The sequence below is a fragment of the Furipterus horrens genome, unplaced genomic scaffold (assembly GCF_987537825.1).
Source record: "Furipterus horrens unplaced genomic scaffold, mFurHor1.1.pri manual_scaffold_1, whole genome shotgun sequence".
NCBI classification, from domain to species: Eukaryota; Metazoa; Chordata; class Mammalia; order Chiroptera; family Furipteridae; genus Furipterus; species Furipterus horrens.
This window is the reverse complement of record NW_028327171.1, coordinates 16176108-16188889: the sequence shown is the minus strand read 5'-3', so window position 1 is coordinate 16188889 and position 12782 is coordinate 16176108. Positions and strand designations below refer to the sequence as shown.

At 34.1% G+C, this 12782-nt stretch overlaps 1 protein-coding gene across 1 annotated transcript in view; it reads left to right on the top strand.

Moving 5' to 3' along the window:
- The window catches only part of NCAM2 (neural cell adhesion molecule 2), a 421403-nt gene that overhangs the window by 376869 nt on the left and 31752 nt on the right, over positions 1–12782 (top strand). Inside the window, exon 14 of the mRNA XM_090270318.1 lies at positions 1750–1871. Coding sequence (XP_090126444.1) covers positions 1750–1871 — 122 coding nt within the window. The remainder of the gene's footprint in view (positions 1–1749; positions 1872–12782) is intronic.

Sequence of the window (12782 nt, the reverse complement as noted above, 5' to 3'; positions counted from 1 at the left end):
GAGGGTACAGACATTGAGTTTTCCTTAATAATAAATATGTGTTTCAACTGTTTCTCAAGATTTATTTTGAAGTTTAAATGCGATAATGTACACAAAATACTTAATATATCATAACTACCTGTTACTATTTCTTATTATTTTTGCATAAACATTTTGTAGGAATTGCTAATAAAACCCAATATTTTAATCAGTTTCTCTCTGATATAGCTACAATTGTTTTGAAATTTTTTTTTTCCAAATGAAGTAGCAATTGTAATGGAATCACAGATTTGACTTGTGTTTAAATTATGTATTTTAAAACATTTGTTACTAAAAATACAGTTTCTATATTATAATTATTACCTCAAAATGCTATAACCATATTAAAAGTATTAAAATAATATTATATAAATTTATATTGTACATCTAAATTCTAAAATTCAGTTTAGAAAGATGCTAACCCACCTGAGTATAACATCATCTTGTAGATTTCTACATAATTTCTTACTAAGTCTTTTTAAAAAAAAATTATTGCACTTGTTTTAACAGTTTTATTTATCAAAAACACATTGTATTGTTATAAGTCATGTCATGTCATACTATCTGCATGCTAATTTTATTCGCTTTCATGAACAATCACTTTCCAGTTCTCCTATTCACTTAGTTTCTATGTGGCTATACCATACAAGGCTATTTTATTATACACTTACATGCCCAGACACCCAATTGTTGTATTTCCTTAAATAATTCCCTTCTCACAAATAACCTGCACACTTGCTTAAAGCTGTACACACCACGTTAGATATATAGATAACTTGCTGGGGGAAAAAAACTGGTTCTCCAAGTTTGGGGGCCTGCAGTCCTCTTTACTCCATCCTGCTTAGTTTGTCTGTGTTGGCTTTCCTCTCAGTAGACCAAATACGACCAGAGTTTGGAGCCCTGCAAACTAAAGCATGTCTTCTACTAGTTTTATAGTATTACCATGTTCATATCTATACCCATGTCTGTAGGGAACTGGAGGAGACAGATACAGAGGAAACCAATGTGTGCCCAGTCACACCCCGTCATTGACACACAGCAGAGAACCCCCATTTCTGTTGCCAAAGCAGCGTTGGCATCCTTACACTTTAGTGGGTCCTTATTCATATTCAAAATATTCCAAGTTTCTGTATTATAAATCATCTTACTGTGAAGAAAAGTATCATAGACAAGTAAGTTGATGATAATAGAAGAAAAAATATATTGAAATGCAGGTTTTAAGATTGGATAAAACAAAATTTCTTTATTCACAACTGTATGTAGTTTAAAAATGTTCATAAAAGCAGATAACTAATTGCTAAACCATTCTTTTTCCTGGTAGGGACATATACTGTACAGTTTGATGCTTTCATATGTTTATATTATTTATCAGTTACAAAATCTTTACAAACTAAATTTACATGAATAAAATAAATAGGATTATACACTTTAATAAATCATTTTTATACTTGTATATAGTAGTACTATACTCAGAGCATTTTGACATCAATGTAAACAATATATTTGATCCTGAGCTTTCAGAATTTTGTCATAACTAGAGTTATGAATGTTGCTGCTTTTTGGATGGGAAGAAAGATGATCAGAGGTTATATCACAAAAAAAGGGCAAATAAGTGTTAAATCTAGGTTTATCATATATTTTCATTATATGATTGTTACTTTTATTGAAATGTAGTTTCTCTTGGTACCTGAGGTGTGTGCAAATATCAAGAATGTTGTATTGCATATTTAGGTGAACCAAGCCCGCCATCCATACATGGGCAGCCAAGCAGTGGGAAGAGCTTTAAACTCAGTATCACCAAGCAGGATGATGGAGGGGCCCCTATTTTGGAATACATTGTGAAATACAGAAGTGTAAGTACCCCATTTATTGTCATTTTATACAAAGTGTTTTCAAATTGCATTAAATTTGCATTGAGTTCATAGATATATTCGGAGTGAATGCATATTAAATAGCAGTCATAAAATGGTACTCATAGGAATTTAAATGATAATTTTATGTTGCTGAAATTCATCAGTATGAATTATAAAATAGTTGCTTTTTGAGGGTAAAATCTAAACTTAAGTTGTCAAAATAATCACATGGCTTTCATCTTGTGATTTCTACATATTTCTGAAATGAGATACCATTTTCCCTATTTTTCTGACAAGTTAGCAGAGTATTTTCACCCTCCTGGTTGATATTAGTAAATTTAGACTAAGATTATTAGCAAATTGCACCTTAAGTAAATTATTTCAATCAGAATGTAACAAAGAATGGCCACATCGAACTTGAGGAAGTAGAATATTTTCTTAAAGTTTAATTAGCACAGCCTAATATGAGACTTTGGACAGCTAACATGATAAGTGAAATAAATGCATTAGAGGAAAACAAATACCATATGATTTCAACTCATATGTGGAATCTAATGAACGAAGTGAACTGACAAGCAAAATAGAGACAGACTCATAGAGAGCAGGCTGAAATCTGTCATGGGGTGAGTAATTGAGCAAAAAAGGAGAAAAAAACTCATGAACACAGAAACAGTGTAGTAATTGCCAAGAGCAGTGTGGGGATGGAAGGGCGTAGAGGAGGGTATGAGGGGGATTGATGGTGATGGAAGGAGACTTGGCTTGGGGTGACAAACACACACTATAGTGTACAGATGATATGTTGTAGAATTGTGTACCTGAGACCTATATAATTTGTTAACCCCAATAATCTTAATAAAGAGGAAGAAAAAGAACTGCCTTGGAAATTTTTATATGTGTATGAGTGAAGATGTCCACTGATGGCCAGGTGATGAAGTGAGCTGATGCACTTTGCCTCTTGCCTTTAGAAGAAAATTATTCCAAAGGCCACTGAAAGTGATTTCCTCTAACAACCTTGTCATATGTACCAGCAGGGTTGTGTCCACTGCGGAATAAGTTAAAAATAAAAGATTGAAATTATCCTCATAATACAGTGCCAATCGTATATACATGTTGACTGAACCTTTACTGACAGTCTCCAGGAGTATTATACTTTAGCAAATGACATTTAAACAATTGTTTCTTAGGAGTATGTATTTGAATTTTAAATATTTCCTACAAATTCACATTGTCTAATTGATAGTATTGCTCTTTATAAATTCAAACATTCAGGTTTTGAGAAGTAATGAGAACAGAAATTTGATTTTGAATAGCATGCTTCAATAATTTATTTTTTTATTATATTTTAGTGATTATGTTATTACAGTTGTCTTGATTTCCCCCCTGTGCCCCCCTCCACCCAGCATGCCCCACTCCCTTTGGCAATCCCTCCGCTTTGTTCATGTCCATGTGTCATGAATGTAAGTTCTTTGGCTTCTTCATTCCCTATACTGTTCTTAACATCCACCTGTGTATTCTGTAACTGCCAATTTGTACTCTTTAATCCCTTTACCTTTTCCCCCATTTCCTCAGATGCTCTTCCCCACTGTCCAGAATCTCTATCTGTGATTCTGTTTCTGTTCTGCTCGTTTGCTTAGGTTTTTTTTTTTTTTTAGATTCAATTCTTGATAGTTATCTCTTTATTGCCATTTTAATGTTCATAGTTTTTATCTTTTTCTTAAGTAAGTCCCTTTAACATTTCATACAATAATGGTTTGGTGGTGATGGACTCTTTTAGCTTTACCTTGTCTGGGAAGCACTAACCTTAACCCTAACCCTAACCCTAACCCTAACCCTAACCCTAACTTTATCTGCCCTTTGATTCTAAATTATATGTTTGCTCAATAAAGTAATCTCTCAATAATTAATTTTAGACAGCATTTTGGTCTTTTGAATTTAAGATTAATGCCATTTTCCAGGACCCCTCTTTGTCTCAGGTTTCATGCCAGCAATAATGAATAGTTGCATATGTCTTTTGGGTATTCCGCTATGGGGGCTACATGACTCTACCCCAGAACCGCTCTGAAAGGCTCTCTGGTCTTTATGTGAGACTGGCAATGGTGTGCTGCTCAAGCCAGGTTTCTTTGCCATCCTCGTTTGCCAACATGGAAGCTCTTTGGAGGCAAATAATTTTTCTCTAAGGATCAAAAGCTTGAACCGAATTCATGAATTGATCTGAGAAAACAGGTTTTCCCTTCCATGCCTATATTTGCACCCTGGAGAATCTATGGTTCAAAATACAGGGAGATGGTAAGATTTATAGGGAACCCCAATAAAATCCCATGGTAAACACTGAAATGCAATAACTAATCAGATATGTCTAATATATTCTCTTTATGCATAACTTCTACCTAAAGCTAAAAGTTATGCTTGATTTCTCTTTTCTAAAGAGTTAGTATCAGAAATAACATAAATTTTATATTGATCTCAATATATTGAGTCATTGACTTTAATTGATGATAACAAGTATATATTATTTCTTACGTTATGTTTCATCATATCTTTTAATAGTGGCTTTTGTTGATAAATTCTCTGTATACTTTAGGACTGCTGTGACATTTTTCAGCTGTTTCCATTTCCAGTTACCCAAAAATAAAGTTCAGAAACTAACAAGAATGTGACTACCCACAGTGGGAATCTTTCTCAAAACATTTAATAAAATTCAAGAGATAACTTTTAAAGTTCCTACAAAATCCATTAATATCTTGTTTGCAGAAAGTAATCAGTATTTTTTTATACAGATTTTATTCCTAAAGACAATATAAACTGTCTATCTGTTAGGAAATATTTTTGTATCTTTAGACTTTAGGTACCACGAAACATGACTAGCAAGGTTAAACCAAGATAACTTTTTCTTCACATGAAATGTATGTGTTAGACAGTCCAGAGCTAGGAAAACATCTTAGCAATATTATCAGGAATCACATTGTTTTTCTTTGTGTCTTTTCATTCTTACCATTGTTGCCTTTTGTCTTTCTCCAGATTATCTTGTGTTCCTAAGATCTTCATTCACAATGCGAGGGGAATAAAAGGATAGGAGGGACAATAGCTTGTTTAAGCTGACTTTGTCCTTCTCTTCAGCAGTACAGTGCAGGTTTTTTAAAAACCATGCCATGCAGAATTAAATTATGTCTCGTTGAATAGAATTATATCTCATGACCACCACGAAATGAAAGACGGTTATACCTGGGAGTTGGCTCAGCTGAATAATGGAGTATACCACAATTGTTAATGTGATTATCTATATTATCTTAATGACGGTCTTAGTCTGCTAGGGCTGACCTGACAAAATTCCACAGACTGTGTGGCTTCCACAATACACATCTATTTTTCTCACAGCTCTGAGGGATAACATTTCAAGATCAAAGTGTCAGCAGGTTTGGTTTATCATAATGAAAATGATTGGTTGCATAATTCAAGCATAGCTATAAGTGACTGATAATGAATTACTATTTTACTACTCCCAGAGCTACTAGAATTTTAACAGGAAACACTTTTTTGATGTCAATTTTTAAAATAAACTCTTACCGAAATTTTAAAAATTAATATAATTTAAAATTACATTTGATACACAATATTATATGTTTCAGCTATAAAATAAAGTGCTTTCACATGTCTGTATATTAAAAACTCAAAAGGGATTGGAGATTTAAATATAACACCTGGAACCATAAAGCTCTTAGAAGAAAACATAGCCAATAAACTCTGATGTCACTCATAGAAAAATTTCTTGGATATGACTTTTCAAAGGGGACAAAAGACAAAAATAACAAATAGACCTCATCACACTACAATTTTTTTCACAGCAGAGGAAACCATCAACAAAATGAAAAGACAACCTCCTGATTAGAAGATATTTACCCATATTCATCCAATATGGGGTTAATATCCAAAGTATACAAAGAACTCACACAACTTAACACCAAAAAAACAAGCTGGAGAAAAATGGACAAAGGACCTGAATAGACAGTTCTTCCAAGAGGACATATGAGTATAGATAGCCAACATATATGAAAAGAGATACCACCTTATCCCTATCAGAATAGCTATCATCAATGAAAGAACAAATAACTGTTGGCCAGAATGTGGATAAAAGGAAATCCTAGTGCACTGTTGGTGGGATTGTAAATTGGTGCAACCTCTATGAAAACCAGTATAGTGGTTACTAACAAAATTAAAAATAGAACTGCCATATGACCCAGTAATCCCACTTCTGGGCATTTATTTGAAGAAATACAAAATACAAACCCAAAAGATATATGCACCCATAGAGTCATTTCAGCAAGACTTACAACAGTCAAATTATGGAAGTAGCTCAAGTATCCATCAACAGACAATTGGATAAAGAAGATGTGGTATGCTAGCCATGTAATATAAAAATAGAGGCATTTATTGAAGAAGATACAAGATAAAAGAAACATTGTACACAAGACAGTGACGCCTCTGTCCCCTTCAAAGTAGGCACTTGGAACCTCACACAGTTCTCTCAATTGCCATTAACTGCCCTGTCCTGTCTTCTTGAATCTCATTGATGGTCTGAAATCTATTCCCTTTCAAATGTGATTTTAGTTTTGGGAGAAGCCAGAAGCTGTAGGGTGCCAAATCTGGACTATAGAGGTGCTGAGTCACCTAGGTGATTTGATGTTTCGCCAAAATCTCTGCATGAGACGTGATGCATGATTTGACATGTTGTCATGATGAAGCTGACGATCACCAGTTACCTATAGCTGAGGCCTTCTGAACCATCTGAATAATTTCCATGGAGGAATGTTCAAGCTTAAAGCAAAAATTTATGCAGATTCGTTGCTCTATTCATTCAGTCATTTTGAATGTGACAGCTACCCAATGCACATGCTCACTCAATGGTGTCTACCGTCCCCACTGACTAGTACAGTGAAGTCATCATTGTTCGCGCATGCGCATTCCAGTCCACTCTCCTTGGCTGCCAGGTTACATAAATGACTCACAAACCATTCTCATTATATTAACAATAGTTGGACTTTTTCCGGACACACCTTGTATACACTATTCAGCCACAAATAGAATGACTCTTAGCATTCATGACAACATGGATGGAGGTAGAGAGTATTTTGCTAAAGGAACACTTTTAGTAGTCAATTTTTATGCCTTTATGACAACAGTTGTGATAGTAACTTCTCATCCCATGTACTGCTAGAAATGCATTCCTCACTCCTGGAGACTTCAACGTACTTCTATAATAGACATAAAGTGATTTTTTTTTCACATTTTAAAAGGGAAAACAACCTTACACAATCTGGGTGCTTTGGTGAGAGTGGGAAATGGCTGCCAGAATGTAAGACATTATAGTCTAAATAGAGTTTTGCCTCACTAAAGTCTGAGAAGAAATATGCCTGTGGAGATTATTATTTCCCCTCTACTACTCTCCTGTCTCACCTCAACTGCCTAGCTCCTGTGCCTCTGAATATAGTCCAACTCCCTTTATCTTTACCGTACCATTAACGGATGCCTTCTACTCCAACACACTAAAATAGTCCCCATGCCACACTTACTGTTTTTCACCTCCCCTTCTCCATCTTCCCCATCCTGCAGACATCATACTCTACAGGTGCAGCTGGAAATTCCATAATTCAATAGCATGTTGTATTAATGGAACAAATGGTAGACGATCTTGGGAAAAAATAAGTTTCTCCACAGTTTTTCTTAACGTATTAATCTTCACATAGAAAAACTGACATGTTCACGAAGATTTGGTGGCTAAATATTTATAGTGGCATTAGCCTTGATATTGCACTTACATTAAAATAATAACTAATATTTCAAAAAGATTCTTAATTATCTGTTCTCTTTGTATTATCTGAAACCACTTTACTAGTTTCTTAAATTGCATGAATTCCACAGTGGAATAAAGTACAGCTGAATAATTTGAAAAGGTTTTTTAGCCATATGCAATAGATATTTCAATTGGATGTAAACCATAGAAGAAATAAAATATATAGGGAAACACTTTTATGGTTTTCATTTTTATTGCTTTTTTGACCATATTTATGCACAGGATTATATATTTTATAATCTAAGAATGACAAAATTGAGACAATATATTCCTTAATATGAGTGTTGATTTGTAGCAGTCACTGAATTAAGTAATTTAAAACCTCATTTCACTGGGAAAAAAAAGAAAAGACTAATCACAACCTAATAAAGAAAGTGTATAACATCCTACTTGCTATGAACCTGGAAACACATTATTCTGTGTTATCCCGTAGTAGATAGAACACAAGACTTTGTTCAGTACCCATTAAGTAAACAAAATTTATTAGAAGAGAACTGGAGTAACATAAATGCAGAATTAGATGTCTCTGTAGACTCTTTGTGAAAATTAATGTCTCTAATAATAAGTCAGTAAGTTTAAACCATATATGTGGAGAATAAAAACAAGCTTATTAATATCATAATGTATATGAAAAAAATAAGATAGTTTATGTGCAGAATATTTTATATCCACTTTGTATTATAATGTCAGCATAACTCTGTGTAATTTAGTAAATAGTTTTTAACATGTTTCCCTAAGTTTTTCACTGTTTTCTCTCTAATTTGATGATAGCTACGGGATCATAACTATTGTTTAATGCTGATACATTAAATAAGTTTCTTGAGCTAAAAAGGGCTGATAGAATACTGGTATCTTAAAAAGTCAGTTGTGAGGAATGTAGTTTTGGGACTAGCAGAAGAGTTTTAGAATATAATTCTATGTTTTAATTGACCTTCTTAAGCTATTTGGAGCCAGAGAGTTTGTACTCAGTGGCCATGGGAAAAGAAAAGTAATTTTGAAAAAGGTATTAAAAATTAATAATATAATTGAGTATTTGTTGTGAGATAATTTATTTTCTACTTATGCTTTTAAAGCCATTACTTTAAAGTTTTGAAATATTTTCAAACAACAAATAGCTATGATATTAAAGAAACCTAAGCTTTTTGAGTTTTTCTCTGTTGCTAGTGCAGAAGATGAGGTTTATTCATCATGTGTTGGCACTATCTGATAAACTTTGTTCTGTGAGTGAATAATTGCATTAATTAATCCATGAATAAATAAGTTTATGTTGTACAGTTATAAATAGTCCCAAAACCAGATTAATGAATATAAAGAAAAATGAACACAAGAGAAAACAATTTGCCCTGTGTAAACTTTTGTGGGCTGTGAGAACAGAGAAGGTTATGAACTGGGAAAATTAGCTTTCTTTGTTCCTAAAAAAATGTGTGGGTGATGGAGAATAGGGAAAGATTTAAAATATAGTTCACACAATTTTACATGGCGTAAAGGCAACTTGAATCGGTTATGATGATAGGAAAAAAGAGATTTGAATTTGAAACTACTATAAACCTCCAAATAATGGGATGTGCACGTGTGTGTTGCTACATCATTTCTCTTGTGTTCAGAACAACAAACAGAACTTTGGAGAATTCTGGGGCCTCTGGAAAGTCACACAGGTAGCGAATAGCTGAACCACGACACCAGAAAATCCAGGAACCAGAAACTCCCTGACGTGGAAACAAAATTCTTCAGTCATAACACAGGAAAGTCACATGAGTGTTAAAATTCATCTAATAGTAAGAGTTCACCTCCTCTATTGTTCACTCTTTTAATAATGATTCGTTTTTCATTTAAAATGATGCTGACCACTCATTCATTCCATAAGGCTTTGAAAAAAAATTTACTGAAATAAAAGCACTCAAGGAGCTCCCTATAAATAAGAACATCAAGACCTCTTCCATCTTTTCTCTATCTCCCTATCCAGATGAAAGCAAATTTTCCCCTATATGCTGATACTTGATTTTATAAAAAAACTATTGAGTGTCCTTGACTGTCATACGGCCCTGCTATCTATTTTCTGACAAAAAAGAATTGCTTAAGATAAGCTATATCAAAGCAGAGTGACCGTTTTTCTTTCAGTAGCTGTCCTTCACCACATAATTAGCTTATTAATAATGGCTCTATTCAGCAAATCATCTCATTAAGGTATCTAGGGGAACGTTTTGCAACTAGATTATCTTAAATTGTCCCCCAGGCATTTAAATTCTGTAAATTAGGCGCTCTCCAAATGACATAATTGAGATTGTGATGCCGAGGGAAGTATTTGGTAACACCCACCTTAATTTTTTCCTGTTCCCTAGGAATAGCAATCAGGGGATTAAAAAGGTTTCTTGTCTAATGGCAAATGGGAAATAAAATTGATTTAAATTGGGGAAAATATTAGAACTCCCTTTGGTTCCTTACACCATCAGTTCAACTGTCTAAAATGATGGAGGGGCTTTTAATTTATTATGCTATGAGCATCAACAATTAAGAGTTAAATGGTAATTCATAAGAGACTTTCTGCATGTCTTCTGCTGTCAGGAAGTTTCTCCTCAAGTGATCAGTTCTCAAAAACAGTATTTTAGGATTGCCTGAAGGAAAGGAAGTCTATCCATTGCTCTGAAGAATAAATGGTTTCCTGGGGGAATCCCCGTCTCAGCTGTTGGCTTATGTTTTGGCTCTTGTACCCAATTTCTCCAGTCAGACCCAAAGCAGAATTCAACCCTGGATTCCCACAAAAATATTCACTCTCACCAAGAACTTCATTGTTGCACAGAGCTTATTGAATTATTGGGGTGAAGAGATGTCTACAGGGACAACCCTCCTTTCCTGTAGCCTTTGTCCTTACATACCCCTTCAGTCTTCCTGCTACTTACTCCCCCTTCCTTTACCTGCATGCATACACCCTATATCACACATTAAATAATCACATTCTATATGTATTTTGTGTCTATGTATGTGTGTATATATGTACACATATATGTATATGTATTATATCATTTTATCTAAAATTATTTTTCTATGGAGATTTTATTTTTTATCCTCACCAGAGGACGCTTTTTTATTTCTTTTAGAGATAGAGGAAGGGACAGAGAGAAAGAGAAACATCTTTGTGAGAAAGAAAGATAAATTTGTTGCCTTCTTGTACACACCCCTACCAGGGATCAAACCCACAACCTAGGTATGTGCCCAGACTGGGAATCGAACCCATGACGTTTCAGTCTACAGGATGACACTGCAACCAATGAGCCACACTGGCCAGAGCTGTATGGAGATTCTAAAGCTTTACCTTTTGTTTTGTTTGTTTGTTTGTTTTTTACATTTGCTTAATAAGGCTACAGTGGTTGAGCAACCTTCTGAGGTTTTTTATTATTGTATTTATTTTGGTATCTATACCTCTGTGGAGGACTCACACCTACTTTTCATTAACTAGTTTAGGCAAATGAAAAGAATAACCCTGGATTTATTATTTACAATAAGGGTGACATCTCTCCTGTGGAGACATTACTGGCTCCTGAACTCTGTTGGCCTTCATGTTACACGCTTCCAAAGAACACTGTGGGTTTTCAAAGAACTCGTGTCTTTCTTCTGTGCTGGTTTGTCAGCTCCAACTGAGGATGTTGCTCCCTATTCACTTTTGTGGTCATAGTTCCAGAACAGCCTCACTACCCTGCAAGGACTGAAAGAGGAACTGATGGAGAAGCTAATGAAGAAAGGGGGTTTTGGGGAAATGATGGGTTTGGCATACCTGTCCTGAGCATGTCAAAAGTACACCTAAGTTTATCTGTCTCCCTCCCTCCCTCCCTTCCTCCTTACCTTTCTCCCTTCCTTCCTCCCTGCTTTCCTTTCTTCCTCCCTTCCTTCTTCCTTCCTTCCTTCCTTCCTTCCTTCCTTCCTTCCTTCCTTCCTTCATCCTTCTTTTTAACTTTATTAATCATTTAGTGACAGACAAATTATGGGCTCTCTGGTCCAGACTGTTTCAGCTTTCCAATTGCTTTTTCAGCATACCTCATAACAAGAAATACTGAACAATGTCCAGTCTAATAAATTCATATATGCCTCCTGTTTCTATAAATTTAAGCATTTGTCCATAACCCATGGCTTCATTGGGACTGCTAATATCTTAAGATATAGACAAAAGAAAACACAATCCAACAGTTTCCCTTGGTAATAAAAGTTTTGTGTAACCAGAAATAACTAAGTAGAAAAAGAGAATAGTATGATATCAAAACTATAATGTCTTTTTATCTCCTTTTCAAGGATATTTTATGTTTGTGGTTCCATCATATTAATGTGGTAATGAATTTAACTCCCAGAATTTGATTTTATAAAATATATTTTCAATTTTACTGACAAATGCAAAAATATTATTCTTTATATTCAAAAACATTGTAAAATATTGGCTCAACATAAAGTAATACTTAGCTGAGATATGAGGTTAACTAGGTTGAAATATCTACCTCATATAATCTATCTATTTATCTGTCTATGTTTATGACCAGGCTACAATTTATGTATAATCACCCTCTGAGAAATTGCAATTGCATTGTAAAATTATTAGAGACATGACTCCACATAGAATATTATTTTATCTCCACATATTTATTATGAAATTTTTTCTTCTTAAAAATAGCCGTCATTTATTAAGTAATTAGTATACCTGCGGTCCTGGAATGCACAATTTAATTGCTTTCTCTCATTGCTCGTTCACAGAAGCTCACAGAGGCATCTATGATTATCGTTTCTGTAATAAAGATGAAGGAGCAAAGCAGAGTGGTTAAGGAACTTCCCTATATTTAAATGGTTAACAGGGCGCAGCTCAATGTTCACATTACTTAGAATAGGTTAATTTTTAAGAAGTATATCATTTTTCTTTTCTGGGTCAACTGTAGTCACAGTATTTTTTTCAAATAAAATGTAATTCAAATACTATATGGCTTAAACATTTGTTTTAGAAGAGTCAGATAGGATTTAAGTGTAGAATTCAAGAAGAGTGTAACATTTTTTATTTTCTCATGCTAATAATCTTTTTAACAGGTAAT